Here is a 21821-nt window from a genome sequence, read left to right as displayed (position 1 = left end):
ATGGGACTGTAACCATAGTCTGTATTGACCACTATCAAGTCACAACTTATCACCAGAGCAAAATAAGCCCTTGTGTTGCTGACAGAGCGACTGTTTATGCACGCACTCAATAGACAGCTGCACTAAACATCTAGATATAACAAATAAGACATATTAGAATCTGCCCTCATAGTGCTTATAATTAAAGTGAAAAGAAAATATAGACAGTCCACAGGGAGCAAGAAACAGGGAAACTAGATCAGTCTAGCTGTCCCTGGGCTCAGCTGAAGGAGGTTTCCACACACCACGGAGAGCAAGCACTGACCATGCAGTTCAGAATCAAGAAAGAACAAGTGTGATCCAAGCACGAAAGCAGACAAGTGAGAAATTTGGCTGTTGACATAGGAAGGAGACTTTGGGATTTTCTTAAAGAGCAATGGAGAGCTATGGATAAGCATGTTTCCATCTTACTCAGCAAAAATACTCTGGAACATAGGAATAATCTAAGTGTGTTTAAATACTAACACAAGACTTCTTTTGCCCCTTCTGCATACTTCCTCTTCAAAATAAAAAAGGTGTATGGACGATCTCATTTCTTTGTGTGGCCGTAATATGAAATTGCCATAAATTTAAAGCCATGCCCTCCACTAATTCCCAAATGAAAAAGCATCGGTACTTACTACATCCAGCCTTATAGCTGAAGCCTGGAGGAAGGAGGAATCCTTGCTGGGCAGCTGCGGCCAATGTCCGTTGGTCGGGAGGAAACACGGGAATCATTAATGGCGGCAACTGACCTTGAACCTGCTGAATGTAATATAGTGAATCAAAGAGAGGAAGTTCTGATGCTCCATGCTACCCACCTCCTTGCTTTATTCAATAGAATGAAATCATTTATTCAGCTCAAATGCTGGCATATAAGCTTGCTGGGACACCAGGCTTGAGGTCATGCCGTGGGACCGACTCAGTGAAGAGGACAGAGTATCTTATAGTTGTAAGGTGTTACTAAGTTCACCCTCTAAGCTGAAGAATAACTTCCCTATTTTTGACCATGATGAAAGTACCCCTGTTTTACACTATAAGCCTTTTTATACTCCATTAAAGTAGTTAAAAAATTACCCTTTCTATTAAACAATCAGTTATTTGAAGATAGTTTTCACATTCACACAAAGTAATAAATATTTTAAATTCTTCATCAACAGAGCTGGAGGAGCATGTGCAGTCTGACTTTCCCTTCTCTTTAGAGAGGTGACTTGGGCCCAGGGAGAACTGGCTAACACAAGGTCATGGGATGAAAGTATCAAAGGTAGGGATAGAAATCAACCCTATGAATCCTACTCTGTGCTATACTTTTTTCTTCATCTGTCTTTTATGAAGCAGTTGAACAATTCCCCAAATGACATGGTGTCTGTTTCAGCTGCCATTTTGGGCACACATTTTAATTTGTCAGCATCATTCTCAAAGCATAGGGTACACATCAGTGAACAGTCCAGCACAACACAATCACTATCTTCTTTAAGCGCAACAGGAATTTCCAGAAGTATAGTCTAATGCAATCTTTTCCTTAGTTCTGTAGAAGTTGTCTTTAACTAAATGCCTGTAAGAAACTAAGTACACTGTAGGGATATAACAGTAAACAAGAAAATCAAGAACCTATTTGTGCCCACAGAGTTTAGGTTATACTGGGCATACTAGTAAACAATAAAACAGATACACAAATTTAATTACAAATTCACAATTACTAGTCCTAACAAAGTATTTCTTGACTTGTTCTCCCTTTTCCCTAGAGGATACACCCAGAGCACTCCACATTTCTTACTTTAAAAGTCCCTCTTCAGTTTCTCTTTCACCTTTTACAGTAAACCTCAGAGCTAATTCTGAGATGTTGGTTGGACAGAGTGTTTTGGGTGGGGTAGGGAGATAAGATACAGGGACCAGGGAAGGGCAGCAAGGAACGAGAGAGGGGGAGAGGGACAGACACATAGTCAGAGGTAGAGAAAGATCGCCCATCCTCTGAATGAACACTTTTGTCTGCGACTCCAAGTTGTATTTTTTCTTTTTTTAGCCAAAAAGATGTTAAACTTTTGTTTATCTATTAGAATGAAACCAAAAGGGAATCACAACAACCAGGAAAACAAGGAAAGTGTGTTAAGGTTAGAATTGAAGTTTTCTATCACTATTGTCAGAACTTTTGGAGCATACAGGAAAGATCAACTTTATAATTAAGATTGAAAAGTTCGAGGTTACATATTGAGCAAATATGTAGAAATAAGTTGCCTAAAACAAGAGATAGGCACCCGCAAAAGAAACAGTATGGCATCCATTTCAGTGTGAGTGACAAAGCAGACCAGCAAAGAAACAAAACTCAAAACGGTCACATTGTTTTGGGGTTATCAGCAGTTCATTATTATACTTTATACAGTACATCTCCTTTCTAGTAAAATATTGAATATATATCATACAATTAATAAAAAAAATTGGAGTAAAGGGGGAAAAAAAAGCAAAACTTCCAATTAAGTGACTTGTAGAATTACAGAAAACAGCTTCTTGTTTTCGTGCACTAGTTCTCAAACTTGAATGTATATTAGAATCACTGGCTGTAGTTTTAAGCTGTGACAACTTTTCAAATCCCAATTTAAATCCCAGACCAGTTAAACCTGAATCAACTGGAGGGATACCCAGCTTCCAGTTATCTCTAAAGGTTCTCTGCTGATTCCAATGTGCATCTAGGTGTGAGAAGCGCTGTTCGGAAGAATGCTTTCAGTCACTACCGCCCCTATCTTCTTGTCTTCCTTGTGTTTTGTCTTGAGTCACAAAGCACCGTCAGATATGTAAGTAGTGGGAAGAGCAACTCTGCCTCACAAGCACAGGTTCTAGTGCCTGTTTCGTCAGAGAATGAAAACAGGTATTAAGCGATGTTCCTTGAGTCTTGCATCTCTATTGCATTTACCCCTCTTGTGAAAACATGTTGATGGCTTGTTGATACTTAGATGAGAGTGGCCACACTCATCAGCAGGACTGAAGATTTGTCCCCAGTCGAGGTTCCTAGGCATTTCTGCTGTCCTCCTTGAGACAGCCTACACTCTTGTTTCAGTGGGTAATGAGAGACCCTTGCATGCTCAGTGTTTATGCTTGAGTGAATTCAAAAGAATTTTGCTCCTCTTTTTGAGTGACTTGTTTTCTTTTTCTGTCTGAAAAGAATTCTTCTTAGTTTTCAAAGGCTTTGAGGCACACCTAATGCCTTTGCCTGTGAGCACTCTTTCTTACAGTACCATCTTTCAGGGAGAAGAAACTCATTTCTAACCTCATCCAGCTAATATAACACTTATTGCACTGAATAGCAGCCACCTGTATAAATTATAAATGAAGTCTAACTAATGACCAATGAGTTTATTTAGACAAAGGGCTGTGACATTATAATTACAGCTCTAGAACCTAGAACAGAACTGATACTATGGTAAGTACTGACAATTTATAAGTAAAGAGAAGAAATGCCACAGCTCCTTCTTTCTAACCCCTCTGTACCTACTCCAAATGTCAAAAAAGGACCTCTTGGCCACAAAGTTACATAATAACAAGGAAGGAATCCAATTTCACCAGAGAAGAATGGCAACATAAAATGCAAACTACTTTGTTACCTTATTCTTGCTTCAGCTATGATAATCACTTTTAAAAAATCATGTATGCATGAAGAAATGAAAAAGCAATCCAGAAATATTAGAAATTTATTACATATTTATATTATGGACAGTTATGTCTGCTTATTATATTCTAATATCATGATGTTTTAATTATTAGTTTTGCAATTTGTTTTAAGAATAGGTAAAGTAAGTACTCTGTAATTGCTATTTTAAATTATTCACTGGGTAGTTTTACATTATTTTTTCACATTAATTTTAGGTATGGAAAGTCTATCTAAATGCAATAACCTGATGGCATGAGAGCTGAGAAGGATTATTTGCTTTATATCATTCTTGTAGTTTTCCTGGTAATTTTGTTTTTAAGGTTTTAAAAAATTATTTTTATTATACTTATAAAGAAATGATTTCTTGTTATACTGTCTAATAGGCTGTACCTATGGCTATCTACTTATGTGGCAGTATTTATCCAAAATTCATTTATATTTTAAACAGTTATAATAATGTCTCAGTAAAAATAAAATTGCAGCTTAAAAAGTACATTGCAGGTAACAATCTGCAGGTAAAGACATAAAGTTGGGGCTTTATCATAAAGCGAATTTTTGCCTTATGGTCATTGAGGTGCATGAATATTATACTTTACTCTAGAATCTACATTTTCTAAGATTCACATGTATAGAATAACACAGATTTATTGTTTAGATTTTACTTATGCATAAAGAAATTGGGTATAGACCAGAGTTGGCGGAGGTGGTGATTAGATTCACCAGAAACAGAGTGGGGAGCAGAATAGGAAGATCCATGAAGTTCACAGCTGAGAGGAGCAGACGGGAGAGATCCATTGTGCCATGTGGGTCACCTCAGGGGCAGGGATTGAAATCACACTGAAGTGGCCAGGCTTGGCTTAGCTTTATAGTGCAACACTCCAACCCACTGCACCACCAGGGAAGGCCCAAATAACACAGATTTTTAAATATGAGAAATTATCTTAGGGGCATTCTGGCATAACAAAATTTATTGTGCTGAAAAGGAAAACTTAACTTGGTTATGTAAACTGTTCAAGAACCCACATTTAGTTAAAAGCAAAATAAACACCTGAACTACATTTTCTACTTTAATCTAATACTCAGTTTTATACAGCAGGAAAAAGCTAGGTGGGTTCCTGTGCTGCCAAGGGTAAGAGAAAAATAAAGTGAAAGTTAATCCTGATTTCATCCATCCAGTGATGGGTTTTCTTTAGAATATCAACAAAGTATCTGAATAAACTATAAAATAAATATAACCGAAAAGGTGTGGTTAATCCATACTTGCAACTAGCAGCACACTTTAAAATACAGTTACAGTGAATACCTACAGATTCTGCATCTAGAATTTATGTAGTAACTAAAGCTTACTTATGTGAGACATCCTGCAGGAGAGGAAGAGGAGGAGTGATCATTGAAAGGAGGAAGGTGGAATCACAGGGACTGTGGCTATGGTGCAGGGGTGAATTGTGGGAGGAAATTCTATGGGGTCTACACCGGAGGGGAAGAAAGTAAACATTGCTGAAAAATGAACAATGATGGGGCCCTCCCCGGTGGTGCAAGCACAGTAAGTACTATGAAGCTATCTGAAGTCACTGCAGCATGAGTTCGATTGCCAGCAGGGAGGTGACCCACATGGCATACAGACCTCTCCTGTCTTGCCTGCTGCTCCCCTCCCCTCAGCAGTATATTTCAATCAATTGGCCTATTCTGTTCCCCACTCTGTCTGTGGTGAATCCTCTCACCTATACCCCACCTCAGACCTTTGACCTGGACCCCAGTTCTTATATGCAGAAATAAATCTTCAAAAAAATGAGCAATGATTTTAAAATATATATCAATAAATTTAATTAAAAGAAACCAAAAAATTATTTGTGCAGCAAAGTCAATACTAACAGCACTTTTGCAGCCATTTACAGACTCAAAGTGGTAAGAAATGTTGGTGGTGGTTTCACTGTTCAAATAAAAAATGAATGCATAATCAATATTAATAACATGTCTAAACAAAAATGCACATAAAGCTAGGTTAGGCACTGATTGATGGAAATGGGTCTGACCAGAAGTTCAGAGCAATGTTACTGAACTTTTCCCAGGAGCGTATATTCCATATTCGCTAATTCAGTATTTGTGGTGACTTGGGAGCACCTAACGAGGGCAAGTAATGAGCACCAACTAGATTATAGTCATTTCTGAACTAATTTTCGGTCCACTGCTGCTAAAACCTATCCATTCTTTGGGATAAAAGGATACACTAGCATCAAAACAGTATAATTTTTTTTTTCTGGGCCAATCCTAAAATGACTATAGGATTACTAATTTGTTCTTATACATTTGCCAATTTTGAATAATTCCAAATCCTCTTCACCATTAATTTCATTTATTTTCTTTCACTCAATGCATGAATTTCCCAATTAAGATTAAAAATGTATGATATTCACAATTTAATTTGCATTAAATATTTTTGTCACAAAATTTAGTCTTTTTAGCAAGGGAGAGGGTGTGATAAGCTAGAATAGATCATAATGAATCTAAGTGTCTACTACCTGTATTTTTTAAACTTTAAGACAAAATATTATTTGTCAGGTTTTATACTTATTTATCAGGTTTTAACAATTAGTGCATGATCTTGCCAACTAACATTGTGTATTTTCAACACAAACTAACTTTACTTCACACTTAAAGACACACAAAAGTTTGTCAATTATTCACTGTTAAATATTTTGTGTCCTTTTATTCTATTGAGATACTCTTCAATGATTCCCTGAAACCTATATATCGAGTAGATGTTTGACATTATTAATTTGGCTTCCAGTCCCATGAGCCTAATTTATTAGCTTATTCATTCAGTCAACATTTTTACTGAACAGAATACGTACCTTTTGGTAACAAGGAATTCAAAGATGCACTCACATATAATATCTGCTGCCTAGTAGCTCTGAGGCTCATTGAACAAATGGATAACTACAATAAACTGCCATTAATTCGACAATGGGGCCTGTAGGGGGCACTACAGAAGCACAGACAAGACTCCTAATGCAACTAGAAGTGAAGGCAGGCCCCAGGGTGGTAGGCAGAGTGGATAGAAGGTCTAATTGGACAGGCAGGTGTTAGTCACAGGGAAAGAAATTGAATTGTGGAAAAAGATACCCAAGCGATGGGGGAGACATGAGCTATACACAACAGGACAGAAAATAACCATCTAAGGGGAATGCCACCAGTAGTCTGGAACAGCAAAAACATGAGGGGGAACCAGTAATGTGAGGTGTGCTTCAATCAGTTTGCATGTGTAAGTCAAAAACTTGACCTTCAAAATTAAGTGCAAATATAGAGATAGAAAGAGACAAATAAAAGGTTAAAGCATCCAATGTGGTAACAGATCAGGAGATCTTGATCAGTATTAGGAGGAATTTGAATAGAAAAAAAGATCTAGAAATATTTACCAAAAAAGGAGAAAGGAGAAATGTTGATGGGGAGGCTATAAATGCGTGGGTGTATGAAAATTTCTATAACTTATACATATAAATATTTATAGATAACATTTATACATAAGATACCAATGTATGTTACAGTGATAACTTATGACCATATAAGTTATGTTACTCAGAGGTAAAGATAAGGACACAGAGTAAAAGATAACTCTCAGGAGTCTAGTTTATGTTACACTTATAGTGGAATAAAACAATTAAAAAAAGACAAAGGGATAACAACAATTTTCAAGAAGAGATGATGAGTATCGTTTGGGAAATTCTATGTTTGATTTTCTGAAATGATGTCCCATTGGAGATACCTCGCTAGCAGATGGATATTCCACTCTAAAGCCAGGAAAGAGCTCTTGAGAGATTATTGTTTGGGGAGCCATTCATTGATGAAAGTGATTTATATAACAAGGTCTGAAGGGTAAAATAGAAAGCTACTTAGTATCATCTGGTCACAAAAAAATTCATTGGAAGACAGAGGAAAAACAGTTTGTGAACAGAGGAGGGATGTACGATAAACCAACAGAATTCCAAGATTGAGGTAGATTGGCAGTGAAAATTAAAACCCAAGAGTATTTTTTAGGAAGAAAAGAGTATCTTCAGGGATCACTAATTAGAAGATAGTGATGAGTCTAACAAAACTTTCATGAGATCTGAGGATGGAAAACATCTTTCAAAAAGAAAGTTGAAGACAGGCAATAAAGAGGATAGTAAAGGCAAATAGAAATTGAGAAATTTTAAATATGGGAAAAAAGAGAGATAGTCACTCGTGGATGAAAATTCCAGAAGAGTCTAAAAGTCCTTTGTATAGGAATTAGAGTCTGAAATTCCTTTGTATAGGAATTAGTTGGAAATGGAAATGACATCTCAACCCACTGAGCCCCAGAAAGAAAATGTAAGTGGCTATGAGGCAGACATGTTTTCTAAGGAGGAAAAAGAGACAGTATGGCGACGCCTGCCCAGTGGTAATTTTTTCTCAGTGGTGACAAGATTGTATCCTGAAAATGGGAGTTTGGGATGCAGAAGAATAGTTTTAAGTAAACTTTGTGAGAAATGAAAAAGACCACGTACAATCAAAAAGAGTTTGGAAAGCACTAAGACCTTTGGAGAGGCCGTCTGAATTGTGATGCTGTCAGTGTTCCCTGTTCTGTCATCTACTCAGAGTGTCTGACTACAATGGCTGAGGAGAAGAGGAAGGAAGGGGAGGACTGGGCAACTAAGGGTTAAAAGAAAGTCAGTGTGGCTTTGGGCAATAGTCTGTTTTCAGGTTTTCTCCAGGAATTGAGGCCTGGAAGACTGGACAAGGCTGGGGGGAAGACAGGACTCAGAAAACTGGAGCTACTCCCTGAAACCAAGGAGCAATGTGAGATCACAGACAACATCGGGAGACAGATGTGTTTAAACGACATACACACATGTTAAAATGAAAGGCGATGAGATGATTTAAGTCAGCACAATTACACATAAACTGTAAAATCGAAAACTTTTCAAACGTTCCTCAAGAGTTTAGTTGATTGAGTGTTGTAGTGTTTAAGCAGCGTCTTCCTGAGGGATCAGTTCACCTACAACTGGAAATCAGCCACCTTTGGGGGTAGCTTAGCGACTGTTTAGAAGCACATAGCAATTCTACACAGCAGTTTCTGAGAAAATGAAAAATATAATATTCAAATGAGATTACAAGAGGGGTTTAGGTAGGCAGGATATAATTATCCCAGTGGAGAAACCAGGATAACAGACTGGCTTTCTACCGTGAGCAAGAAGAGACGTGGGATCTTCAATGACCACTAAGAGTCCGTAACTTTTCATTTCATAGAACAGAGTAGATTTGTCTCTTCATCCCACCCAAAGCAATGGTCTTTAGGAAAACAACAACAAACACTAAAATCAAGAATAAAGGCATCAATTTATCTTCCAATTAATCTACTAGGAAGACTAAAGAAAATCTCAGAGGATGAACATAGAAACAACTAACATTTCAATCCCTCTTTCTCACTTCTCAACAGTCACACTGGAGTTGTATCACCTCTAATTTCATTTGATTCAAGACAAAGACAAAGTAGCCATATTCTTGTAAAACAAAAATGAACAGCCATGTGGATTTTTTACATAGTACTCTTCTTCGGCAAAAAGCCACAGAACTTTTTTTAAAAATCGTTTCCAAGGATGAAAGTGACTTTGCCAAGCAAAGTGGCTTCAAAACAGGCCTCAAAAATACTAATAGAAAGACAGATGGTTCTACTAGGAGCTTGGCTGCCAAAATGAAAAAAAAAAAAAAATAGAAAAAAAGAGTGATGCTATTGAAGCTGACTGCAAAGTTATCTGATGACTACAAATACTTTTGTCCCATTGGAAGTGCTAACTCTGCCTCCAGGGCTGATACAGCCAAAATACTAACTTCCCCACATCCGATCCCCTGTACTCCCACCCTCCTAAATAAAACCTGCCAGTGCCAAGCCCCACAAAGCAGCACAAGCATGCACTTGATTCTGACTGACTGCTGTGCAGAAACAAAATATTGCATTGAAGAACTCCTATTTAGGAACAGACCCACAAGGAAAATTGCTTTTCTTTTCAAAACTGCCTGTCACATTTTCTTTTTCTAATTCCCCTTTTCCTTCTCCTCCTGTCACCAAAGGGCCCCTGGGCCCTATGAGTTTAGATGATACAAACTCAATTTGTATAAAGAAAGCAAGATGCAGCACCACAGAGAGGTAGAGATCGTTTGCAAGCATAGAGAAATAATCCAGTCAAGACACAGTGCAATTTTCTTTCCAAACTACTACTACAATAATACCTCTACTTTATTTCCTTTAGGGCAACTGTCATTTCTTTTTAACCAGATTGCTGCTAGATATAATAGAAACTGAAATATTAGATGGTCACTGAATCTTCCTTTCAATGGCTCATTTCACTATTGCACTTTTACTTTTGCATGATGTGTTTATTGTTGGCATTGTTACTAGGATACAACCACTTTCAAAAGCTGTAGAATTAAGACCTCTGTCACTTTCTTAATATTATGCAGGTTTGACTTAAATATTCTTCTTGTCTAGTAGAGCCCTTTGTTTATATTCAAAACTCAAGCATTACATTCTCATATAGCACCATTCTTACATATATTAAACTCATGTCAACCTAAATGATTGTATTTATCATAAATACAATGCATGCTTAAACAAAGTATATTTGCTGACTTCTGTAAAATCTTCAATTTTAAAAGTTGGTAATAACAGAAACCTAAGGGTGGCAAAAATATGATGTGAAATAAGAAAGCAATTGCTAAAGAGTATAGGAAAAACACAGCTATTTTCCAAAGAAAATACTGAGTAAAATAATTTTTAAGATAATGATTAACATATCTCAAACAATGCCTTAGTTAAGATGAAGCTATCATCTTTTTTTAAAGTGAATATGTTTCATAACTTAGTAACTGCTGCTTGACAAAACCAAATTCGTTAGAATTCAACTCCTATTTGTTTCCTCAAATACATTTTACTGTTATATTTAAACACAGTTTTAAAAACAAACAGCCTAGTTCATAGGAATATCCATGCTTTAGTAAATAGGAACAGAACTGAGCTTTATAAGTACTAATAAAATCTTGTTTTATATCTTACATTATAACGGCCACTGTTATTTTTACGCAAATGAAAGGCAACATAATAAAACATAATGGTCAACATGAAATACAACATATTTTTTTCAACTATTTCTCAAAAGCCCAAGATTAGAAAACTTAATAAAATTGAATAGCTTTGATTCATGACATTTTTTCATCAACTTAACAGATTATTTTCTTTTCCTCATGTCATATAAATTTAGTTAATATAAGTTCTTAAAATACCTCAAAAAATGATCTCTGGTGGGGAAGCTTAAATTGGGAGTGACTGCTAACGGTACAGGGTTTCTTTCTGGAGTGATGGAAATGTTCTGGAATTTGGGAGTAGTGATGGTTACAAAACACTCAGAATACAGTGCAAACCACTGAATTGGACTCTTTAAAAGGATAAAGTTTATGGTGTGAGAGTTAGAGTTCAATGAAAAAACAATCAAAGAAGAAACTAATAAAAACTATAAAAGGATTACCTCAAATATGTATATGACTTCATTATTTTAAGTACCTGTATGTATACTTAGAGATCTGTAGACCATGTGTTGTCATTTACAATTTTATCAATGAAGAAAAGTGCCAGAAAATTAAACAGTGTAGACTTACACAACAGAACATCATGCACCATGGTGTATAATCATAGAAAAAGGGATATAACACAAAAATTGCTCTTCTGTGTTAACTGTATGGTATACCTTATTAATCCTGAAAACATTAATATTACACACACACACACACACACACACATATATATAAGACATTTTCTTCTTCATTTTGTACACTTTTTCATCTCAATTGTAATCCCCATGGACTTCCCACCACCACTTCACCCATGTGCCATCACCAGCCATCACCATAGTCCCATGTGCTTTTCCTGCCCCTTCTCCTCCAACATAGAATGTCTCTGTTTTATAGTTGTTATTTGATTTTTTAAACACATTAAATTTTAAGCCTCAGTTACCTATTTAATAGAATAGAAAATAGGGGAATATTCCTTGATCTTGATATTTGACTAATAGGAGATTGAAAATAAAATGTGAAGTTTCCAATTTGTTCTTCACTTAGTTTTTTTTTTTTTTTTTTTTTTAAGATTTATTTGTGTATACAGAACTGGGGTACAGGCCAGAGGCTCAGGGGCGGTGAGAGGCTTCACCAGAGTGGGGAGCAGAAAAGGCAGATTGACGAAGTACACTGCTAAGGGGAGCAGTGGGCGGGTCAGGAGAGGTCTGCCACGCCATGTGGATCTCCTCCGGGGCAGGCGGGGATCGAACTCATGCGAAAGTGGCTCTAGCCTCTTAGTGCTGTTCTTTAACCCGCTGCGCCACCAGGGAGGGCCTTCACTTAGTTTTCAATAGCAACATTTACTTTAAAGTCTCCTGAACTCACTACCAATTACTTTGACCTGTAATAGATTATTTTCTTGCTGAAATATTTAACCAATAATATTTATTCTATGCAAAAAGCATAGACTATAAAACCTTTTAACATTTTGTTTCCTGTCCATGTCAGTTTACACTTGCCCACTAGATTTATGATTCTTTCTGGACAAGACACCTTTTGTTCTTTGGCCTGATGTCAAGCTGGAGACTAGGAGGTGTGGTGGAAAACTTCCTCTGATTTATTCTCAAGAACTACTTTTCCTCAAAACCCAGTTTCAGCATCATTGCCTTTATGCAGACGACTCAAACTGTCTAAGCAGTAAACATTCATTCACTTACTGAGTGAAGTTCCTGCTTCATGCTAAAGTGTCTAGGGACACTACATGAAGGCAGACAAGTACATGACAAAATGAAAGCAAGAGCAGAGGAAGCAATTCTGGAGTATAGGTTACCAGCTTAAATGTGGAATCAGTGGCACAGTGACATCAGAATAAAGGCCTAGAGAGACTAAGTGACACAACATACCTCTCAGTTACTTGGGGGAAAGTGTCCCAGAAAAATGGAAAAAGAGAGATGTTATATGTATATGGTGTGTTTAACAAAAAATGTCTCTTTTTCCAGTCTGTGCTCCCTGTAACTACCCCATTAGGCTACAAGCACTTGTGCAGTTCTCCGTGGCTAAGCCAAGCCAAACTAGTGCCGCAGCATTCTGCTAAATGTCTGCCCTACAAGAGTGCTCAGTATGCGTCAATGGAACTGACTATAAAATATCAGTCACTACTGGAAAAGTCTATTCATGTTTTAGCTTCAGTTTAATCTTGTAAGAGTAACTAGTCTATTTAGGCACTCTTTTTAGGAATTCCCTAAGCTTCATTTTATTTTCATTTAGAAGGCAAGATTTTCCCTCAAAGCATGGCAAATATCTGATGTTCTTTTCTTTCCACCAGCTCATTATTTTCCTCAGCTGCTAGGTTTAGTGCTGATTATTAGTGCTCACAGTTAGGTTTTATGTTCATCCTAATTTCTCAGGAGATGAGAGAAATTAGAACTCTGATGTGTTCTTGCTGAAGTAACCCAGGAATTGCAGGTAGGTGTTTTTCTAATGTTGTTGATTTTAAATAGCAAAAGTTCAAATGCACACATAAAAGAGATAGAAAATAAGTTCAAATGTGTGCCACTGAATATATTGGAAATTTTCATCATCTCAGCTATCAGCAATAATCAACACGACTAAAAAGCATGAAAATGTGTAAGAGAACATAGAGCTTAATTTGTACAGATAATCTTGACATATAGAAAAAAATAACTAAAACTCAACTAAATAGCTGCATCTTTAAACAAGGCAGATTATTCTTATTTCAAGAAAATTTCACTAGACGGCATACATTTTCTTGTGTTCAAATTCTTTCTAGCAGTTTTTAACTAGCAGGTACTCAATTGGTGAAAAATGGCTGGTGTATGGGGATTTGTAATCTTAAACATGCAGAGTACTGAGTCAGAAAAGACAAATGCTATATGTGAGAAGAAACCTTGATGTCTGTGCTCTTGCAAATGAAAGCAAAAATAAAATTTCAAGTATATCCCCAAATGTGTCCACATCAGGGCAAATCAGTGTCAAGTTCCATCCCACAGGATGTGAAACATAGGCGCTCTCTCAGTACTCCTGCTGTTGCCTCATGGTCTCTGCTGGGGCTTGCTTCTCAGATGCTGGTTGAATTTTGCTAGTTGAGGACTCTAGTGTTATACCACTCAATAGAACGTTTGTCACTGAAAATAAAACATGTGTATTTACCATTAAGGGCATGGTAAATGTTTCTTAAGATGAAGATTAACTGGAGAATCCTTTTAGCAAACATTATTGATCAAATAAAAATCTTTTGAACCTTCTCATCAAAAAGGAATAGTATACTCCTCATGTTTATTGCTGTTTTATTTATAATAGGAAAACATGGAATCAACACAAATGCCCAAAAGTAGATGACTAGATTAAAAAGATGTGGTACATATACACAATAGAATATTACACAGCAATCAATAAGACAAACTCATGCCTTTTGCAGCAACGTGGATGGAGCTGGAAGAGATCATGTTTAGTGAAATAAGTCAGAAAGAAAAAGAAAAGTACCAGATGGTTTCACTCATAGCAGGAGCATAAAGGACCTGGGGGGGTAGGGAAATAATAATAATAATGAATAACTATATATCAGAGACATTTTTATGGGGGTAGAGTGGGGGATGGGATCAAAAATGGGCGGGGAGTGTATGGGACTTTGGTGATGGCACATGGGTGATTTGGTAATGGGAAGCCCATAGGGATTACAACTGAGATGGAAAAGGCACAACATGATGTAAAAATAAACTATTATAATAAAAAAAATTAAAAAGGAATAGTGCAAAATATACTATGACACTCACATTCAACAATAGAAACTGTATATATGTTGGAATACTCTAGTAAATGTGTCTAATTTTACTAACTAAAGTTACCTGATGCTTCTGAGCAAAAAAAGAAAAAAACACTGTAATGTAGAAACACATGATGACAATGTTTAAATGAGGATGGATCTGCAATACTATGGGAACTTTACTAAATTCATAGACTGCTCTCTTGATCATTTTTTCTTAGTTACTACAACTATGACAATTCTAATTTTACAGGATGTTTCATTAAGTAAAAAAGAGAACTCACTACAGGTGTTTGTTCCATTTGTTTGCCATTTATCACAAGTGTTTGATAGATGATCATCAATAGCCATGATTGTTTCACTAAGTCTCTCATGAAGCAATGTTTTATTCATATTTACCTTTGCACAATTCTATTTTCACTCACCCAAATTCACAAAAACTATGATATAGATTCTTTCATCCTCCCATTTTATAGATAGATGAAGAAGTAAGGCTGCATGAGATCAGAAAGAGATCAAGTAAAATAGCTGGAACTCAAATCTAGGTGAGCTACAAACTAGGTTTTAACAAGTAAGTTTTACAGTCACTTTAGTAAAGGGCATAGTACTTAAAAATAAGTTTTAGCATAGCAAAATAAATCACAGCTTGTATGCAAACATTTCAAATGACAACAGTTTTGACCACCAACTTGAAAATGATTATTTTAAATAGAAAAAAATAAAATTATTGAAAACTATTTAATATTGGTCATTCTAGAACCCCCCTGCTGCCACAAGTCAAGTAGATTTCTATTATGTAACAGTGAACATACTTTATGATGCATAAACTAGAAGTTAGACATGGGCCAAAATATAAAAACAGAAAGTAGGTGGGAAGACAAATCTTGGTAACAGCACCTGGAACTCGGAATGAAGTCTTGGGTCCCTTAAAAAGCTGCATTTCAGACTTTTGCACTAACCTGGAACAATTAGTAAAGGAATATACTACTAGCAAAATGTGAATTTAAGAAGAAAATGTTGAAATTAAGACAAACATTCCAGGATGCTTCTATAAGAACTTCAACAGAAAGATACTAATTTATCACAATGATGATGATGATAACTAATATTTTACTAATTGTCTACAACAGACTTGACATCATCTCAGATTCTTCAAAATGACAGTTAAAAAAAATGAATGTATTTTCAAATTCCTAATTCCAAGTTTACATTCTGTGATTAAGAATGTACCTCCTTGGGCCCTCTCTGGTGGCACAATGGTTTAAAGCACTGCACTAAGAAGCTAAAGCCACTTCAGCATGAGTTTGATCCCCATTCCATAGGTGACCCACATCGTGTAGCAGATCTCTCCTGACCTACCCACTGCTCCCCTCAGCAGTGTATTTCAGAACATCTGCCTGTTCTGCTCCCCACTCTGTCTCTGCTGAATCTCTCACCACATCTGCACCTCTGGCCTGTACCCCACTTCTGTATGCATAAATAAGTAAATCTTTAAAAAAAAATGTATCTCCTTTAACCACAGACCTCAATACATTTGGGCCTGGGATTCAAATCAAACTTCTCCCATGATCAGTGAAATCTTAAGCTACAAAAATGAATATAAGTGGTCTTTTGTTTGTACTGTCCCCTGGAAACTCCCAGAATAATTCAACCCAGCACATAAAATGCACCAATTAGATACTCTATTTCTTACAGATTAAGGCCAGTCAAAAGTAAAGTCACAACAAAAATTAAATAAATACATGAAAAAATGTCCAGTACAGATAAAAGCAGAATCAAGCAGCAATAGCTATAGACACCCAAAAATACCAAGGTCCTGGGTTATCAGAAGAGTAACAGTGTGCTTAAAATGTTTACTCATGTAAAAGATGGAGTAAAAATCAGTAATAAATATAAAAACTACCAACGACATTCAAAGTTTTTTTTTAATAATTGAACATTATTTTGAGAAACAAAAGTAACTAAAATTTAAAATTCACCAGGTAGATGGATAGCAAACTAGATACAAGTGATAAGAGAAGTCTTTAACTGGATAAGAGATATAAAGGAAACAGCCATAGTTCAGTCCACAGTGGAAAGGAAATCAGAAATATGAAAGAGTGGTTAAGTATGGCCAAGGTTAGGATGAGATGATCCACAAATGCTTAGTCAAAATTGTAAAAGAGGATAGGAAAAAAATTAAATAGAGGAAAGTAATATTCTCAAAATTAGTGGCTATGTTTTCTGAATTTGAAAAATATGGGTGCATAGATAGAACAGGCAAAATATACACAATCATAATAAATGAAAACATGACAACACTCTGTAATTAAGCTACAAGATAAGTAAAAGGACAGAGAAATATTAAGAACAGCCATATGAAGTCATTAACCAAGGAATGACAAAAAAAGTAACTCTCAACTTCAAAGGGGTTTCCTTGTAAACCCTTTGAAGAATAAATACAAAATAAAGCTTTTTTTTTCTCAGTTTACCACTAATTCTTTCACTAAAGGACTGCTAAAGGATGTTTCTCAGTAAGAAAGAAAGGAGCCTTAGAAAGAAGAGTGAGGAAATTGTGAGTAAATAAAAATTAACTTTGTTTAATAAACATGAAGTCCAGTATTTGAATTAAAAGGACTAAATACCACATGTAAAACAGGATATAAATATTCATATATTTCTCATGCAATGTAGTTACAAGATTATTTAACCAATTAGGAGAAAGAATATCTTTGCCAATTTTATACTCTTTCTTACTTTAAGCAAATGTAATTTAAGCTTAATGTAACCATTAAGAAAATAGGTAGATAAAGTCCAAAACAATGAAGAGAAAAAAATGACATAAAACTAAAAAAAGGTATGTAAAAATATAAAAGTAAATATTACACATACATATTAAAATATGGTATAATATAAAGCATAAATAAAATGATAGACAAGTTTAATAGTAAAAAATGTAAGTGGATTAAGTTCAAAAGTTAAAAAAATCACTGATCAATATATTAAATTTTAAGGGAATCCATCTATATCTAGTTTATAAACTTATTGAGTTTCTAGACTTATTGAGTTACAAGAAGAAATGATTATTGTGGGCCTTTTTTTTTTATATTTATACAGAACTGGGGTACAGGCCAGAGATGCAGAGGGTGAGAGGATTCACCAGGAACAGAGTGGGGAGCAGAACAGGCAGATCGACGAAGTACACTGCTGAGGGAAGCAGCGGGTGGGTCAGGAGAGGTCTGCCTCTCCATGTGGATCTCCTCCAAGGCAGGCGGGAATCGAACTCATGCAGAAGTGGCTTTTGCTTCTTAGTGAGTGTTTTAACCCACTGCGCCACCAGGGAGGGTCCAATTATGGGCCATTTTTAACACTACTTTCTTAATTACAAATAGCTCAGTAGTACAAAAAAAATCAGTAAATATATAGGTAATTTGAATAGCACATTAGAGAGCTTAACCTAATAGACATATGTAAAACTCTGCATTCAATAATTACAAAATACAAAAAGATTCAAGACAAACAAAACATTTATAAAAATTATCTACACATTAAGCCATAAAACAAGACTCCACAGATTTCAAAGATTCAAAATTATGATGATTATTTTTAAAAGTAGGAAAAATGTTAGTTATTAAAAATAGACTCTAACATTTTTTTTCTTTTCTGAGTAGATGATTTTGCATAACTTCAGATTTATAAGGTGTATTTTACAAGAGACTAACATTTACCTGTGAACCAAACGTACGTTTCTATGAAAGATGCAATTTGGCTATTGAAATATGATCTTTATATTCTAAATTTGCTTTACCATTGACAAGTGGGATCATTAAAATTGCTATGTTTGTTCTAATTAATATGTGGGTGGTTGGCAAGAATTAGAGGTTATTTAATCTCATGTAGTGGTTAGTAATTCAAAACTTGTACAGTTTGAAGATTGCACTGTTGGGGAAAACAATTAAGAGGAATAAATTTAAAGTCATTATGGTTTTTAAAAATGTCATCACACACAAAGCTTTTAAAAAGCTGAACATGTATTTTAAGTTCTCTGTATGCTCTGTTCATTGTAATAGTTAAAAGGACTAAAAAATACTTTAGAGTTTTGAAAAATATATCTAAATATAATATCTGTATATTTTCTCCAAAAAAATTAAGAAAAGCTTAGAAACAAAATAGTGTTGGTAAAAGCTGACCTAAGCTCATAAAATAAAAGTTACTTAACACACTGAGTATAGATTTTGATAAAACTGAAATCTCCAAAATTTTCACTAAATTCTCATTTTCAAATAGCTTCTTGAACTGGACATTCTTTTGCAAAATAATAAATGTATACATAATATGGGCAAAAACCTACAATAGCATATTTTGATATATACATACACACACAAATATACAATCACATATGTGAAAGAAATATTAAGGGCTAGTTTTCAATAATTATTGAGGTAATTTTTATACCAATTTATAAAAGAAGTGAATTCTCCATGAGATTTGTGATAAGAAATAGATGAGAAAACTAAGCTTAATGCCTTTGTAAATGTGAATGTTACATGTATTTATAATTACAGAAGAAGGAAAAGCACAACAAAGATTTCTAAGCTTCTCAGCTACTCTTTCTTGTGTATGCTGATCCTCAAGCCAATGGGATTAGTCTTCAATACATTTCATCATATACTAAAAAAAAAAAATCCGATTATCAAAAACTTATAAAAACACCCATTAAGATATTTGAATTAAGTTCATAACTGATCTAGAAAAATGTTGAGTATTGTTCATTTTTAGTAGGTCATTCATCTTTCAAAGCTACTGTTTTCATTTATTAGACTTAGTATAATTAATACTGCTTACACAGACACTACCTCTAAAGTTCACATGTGGTCAACTTTTCACAATACCACCCATATATGTATCAACACCAGATCCTCATCACGAGGAAGCTTTCCTCTGTAAAGGTTCACCTGAAAGAACACTATACATAGAGAAAATAGCCCAGTGTTTCAGTACAAATATTTATCAGCAATAAAAGAAAATAGTTCAGAAAGTAAAGAAATAATAGTATTGCAATTTTATCAGCAACTGGCTTTTACTTGACATTTTGCATGCTATTTGCTGACAGTTTTCTTATTAAATCTTTCTCTGCACTAGAAAGGTCCCAACCATTACTTCTTTTCTTTCAGCACATAATGTTTAGTAGGTAAAAAATAAAAGGGAAAATAAAGCTTCTTAGACACAAATACCAAAGCTAACAGGGTCCCCTTGGGGGTCTAGGGGTTAAGTCTCAGTGCTGTCTTCACAACTGCCTGAGTTTGATCCCTTCCAGGGCGCCACATGGCGCAGCAGACTACTCATGTCTTGCCCACCCGCTGCTCCCCTCAGCAGTATATTTCAGTAGATCTGCCTGTTCTGCTCCCCACTCTGGTGAATCCTCTCATCCTCCACAACTCTGGCCGGCCTATACCCCAATTCTTCTATGTCAAAGGAAAACAAAAAACAAAGGTAACAAAGGGGGTTAAGAAAGATGAAACTAGGGATGAATATGTAAGAGGAGAAGGAGATGAAAGAAAAACAAAGGCATGACTGAAGCATAAGCAGTGTAGAGAAGGAGACAAGTAAAGAAAAAGCATTTTAAACATCTTCTCATTTTCAATATTACACTAAATATATTATCAAGATTTCCAGGTTCATCTTTAACTAGAAATGTATTTTACTCTTAGTTCCATTTCTAAGCCACTATAGGTATTAAACAGCAATTTACATGTGATTTGCATTTTTTTTGTACTTGTGGTTTTGGTAAGTCTTCCAAACCTAATGACTGTTCCTTTGGCCAGCAACATAAATGCTATAATCACACAATTATTGTGCTGGGAACAGTTTAATTCAGCATTTTGTTCTCAACCACAGAACAATTACTCAATTTCGGTTAACCAGACTAGCTAGCTGCCTGGAGAGAAAGAGGAATATTCACAAGATGCGTTCTTACACAAAGGAAGCTACTAGATCAGTTGGAACTTCCAACTATTGCTCACTCAGGGCTTCTTTTCAAGATCTTTCACTTATCTTTCCTAATCAAAATGACAAACTGTAGGTTTTCCTTTGTGGGGCTGCTATTCTATTTTCTGTGTTCTCTCAATTTTTTTTTTAAAGATTTATCTATTTATGCCTACAGAACTGGGGTACCGGCCGAGGAGCAGGGGCAGTGAGAGGATTCAACAGAGACAGAGTGGGGAGCAGACCAGGCAGATTGATGAAGTTCACTGCTGAATGGGAGTCTCGGGGGAGACAGGAGAGGTCAGCAGCACCATGTGGGTCACCTCCAGGAGTGGAAGGAATTCACACTGAAGCAGCTCAGACTAGCTTCACAATGCTGCTCTTTAACCCTTTGTGTTACCAAGGAGGGCCCTGCTGTGCTCTTTTAATTATACAATTGTGTATTTCTACAAGTACATGAGATTTTGTGTATCTGCAAGTGTAGGCACATAAAATGCATGTAATTTAATAACAGTACAAAAAAGTGCAAATTCAAAAGTACAAGTTCACAACTTTTTCTTAATGCTATCCTGTAGTGCTTAAAGTGATGGTAAAGGCTTCTGAACAGTGGGTGATCTTATATATCATTTAAATTACATGACTTCCTAACAGTGCAACTGTCTTAAGGTCAATCTTCATTCTATATTTTTAAAATGTTTAAAATAGAAATAGCCGTTCACATAAGCATGGTTGTTTATATACTCTTTGTACTGTTATTTTGTTTAACATTAAAATTGACGTCAATAAGAATCAAAAATAGGGACCTAAACACATCACTATAAAACTAGAGAAAGAGAATCAAGCAATGTGTGCCCTTGTTTAAAAATGGATGTATATGGAAGTGGTCACCTCGTTTACTAACATACATAAGTAAAGACAGCTATTAGACCAGCACTGTGTCATACATGTCATAGGTCTTTTAAATTACTAAGAAATAGATGGAGGCCTGGAAAACTAAGTAATGAAGTACAGAAGTCAATGAAAACAGGTAAACCTAAGCCCTTCCCCTTTTCCTCCCAGTGTTCTTAGTGTCTTTGTTTCCTTTTCCCTGTTTCTTCTTTTTCTTCTACCTCTCAAGAGATTATAACTCTGTAATCAAAAGCATCCTCATTTATGGTAGAATACCTGGAACACCAGAAAGGGACTCAAACATAGATAACTCATTTATGAAGAAATGAAGACTAAAAAAGCCTTGACTCCTGACAACTTAAAATCTCCATTGTATCTAGCTATATTTTCAATGAGTCAATAAGAGTAATTTGACAAGAGACTCTATATGCCTGATCAGTCTCTCTAATTATGTTAGCCTAC

General features: G+C 35.6%; 1 protein-coding gene across 6 annotated transcripts in view; it reads right to left on the bottom strand.

Moving 5' to 3' along the window:
* Positions 1–21821, bottom strand: part of SOX5 (SRY (sex determining region Y)-box 5) — a 695778-nt gene that overhangs the window by 132785 nt on the left and 541172 nt on the right. For all 6 annotated transcript variants that reach the window (XM_012732907.1, XM_012732908.1, XM_004693212.2 and 3 more), the window contains one exon: positions 660–780. In XM_012732907.1, coding sequence (XP_012588361.1) covers positions 660–780 — 121 coding nt within the window. The remainder of the gene's footprint in view (positions 1–659; positions 781–21821) is intronic.

This window comes from Condylura cristata, unplaced genomic scaffold, assembly GCF_000260355.1.
Source record: "Condylura cristata isolate star-nosed mole 26May11 unplaced genomic scaffold, ConCri1.0 scaffold00036, whole genome shotgun sequence".
NCBI lineage: Eukaryota > Metazoa > Chordata > Mammalia > Eulipotyphla > Talpidae > Condylura > Condylura cristata.
Note: the sequence above shows the minus strand (reverse complement) of the source record. Positions and strands in the feature narration are given on the sequence as shown.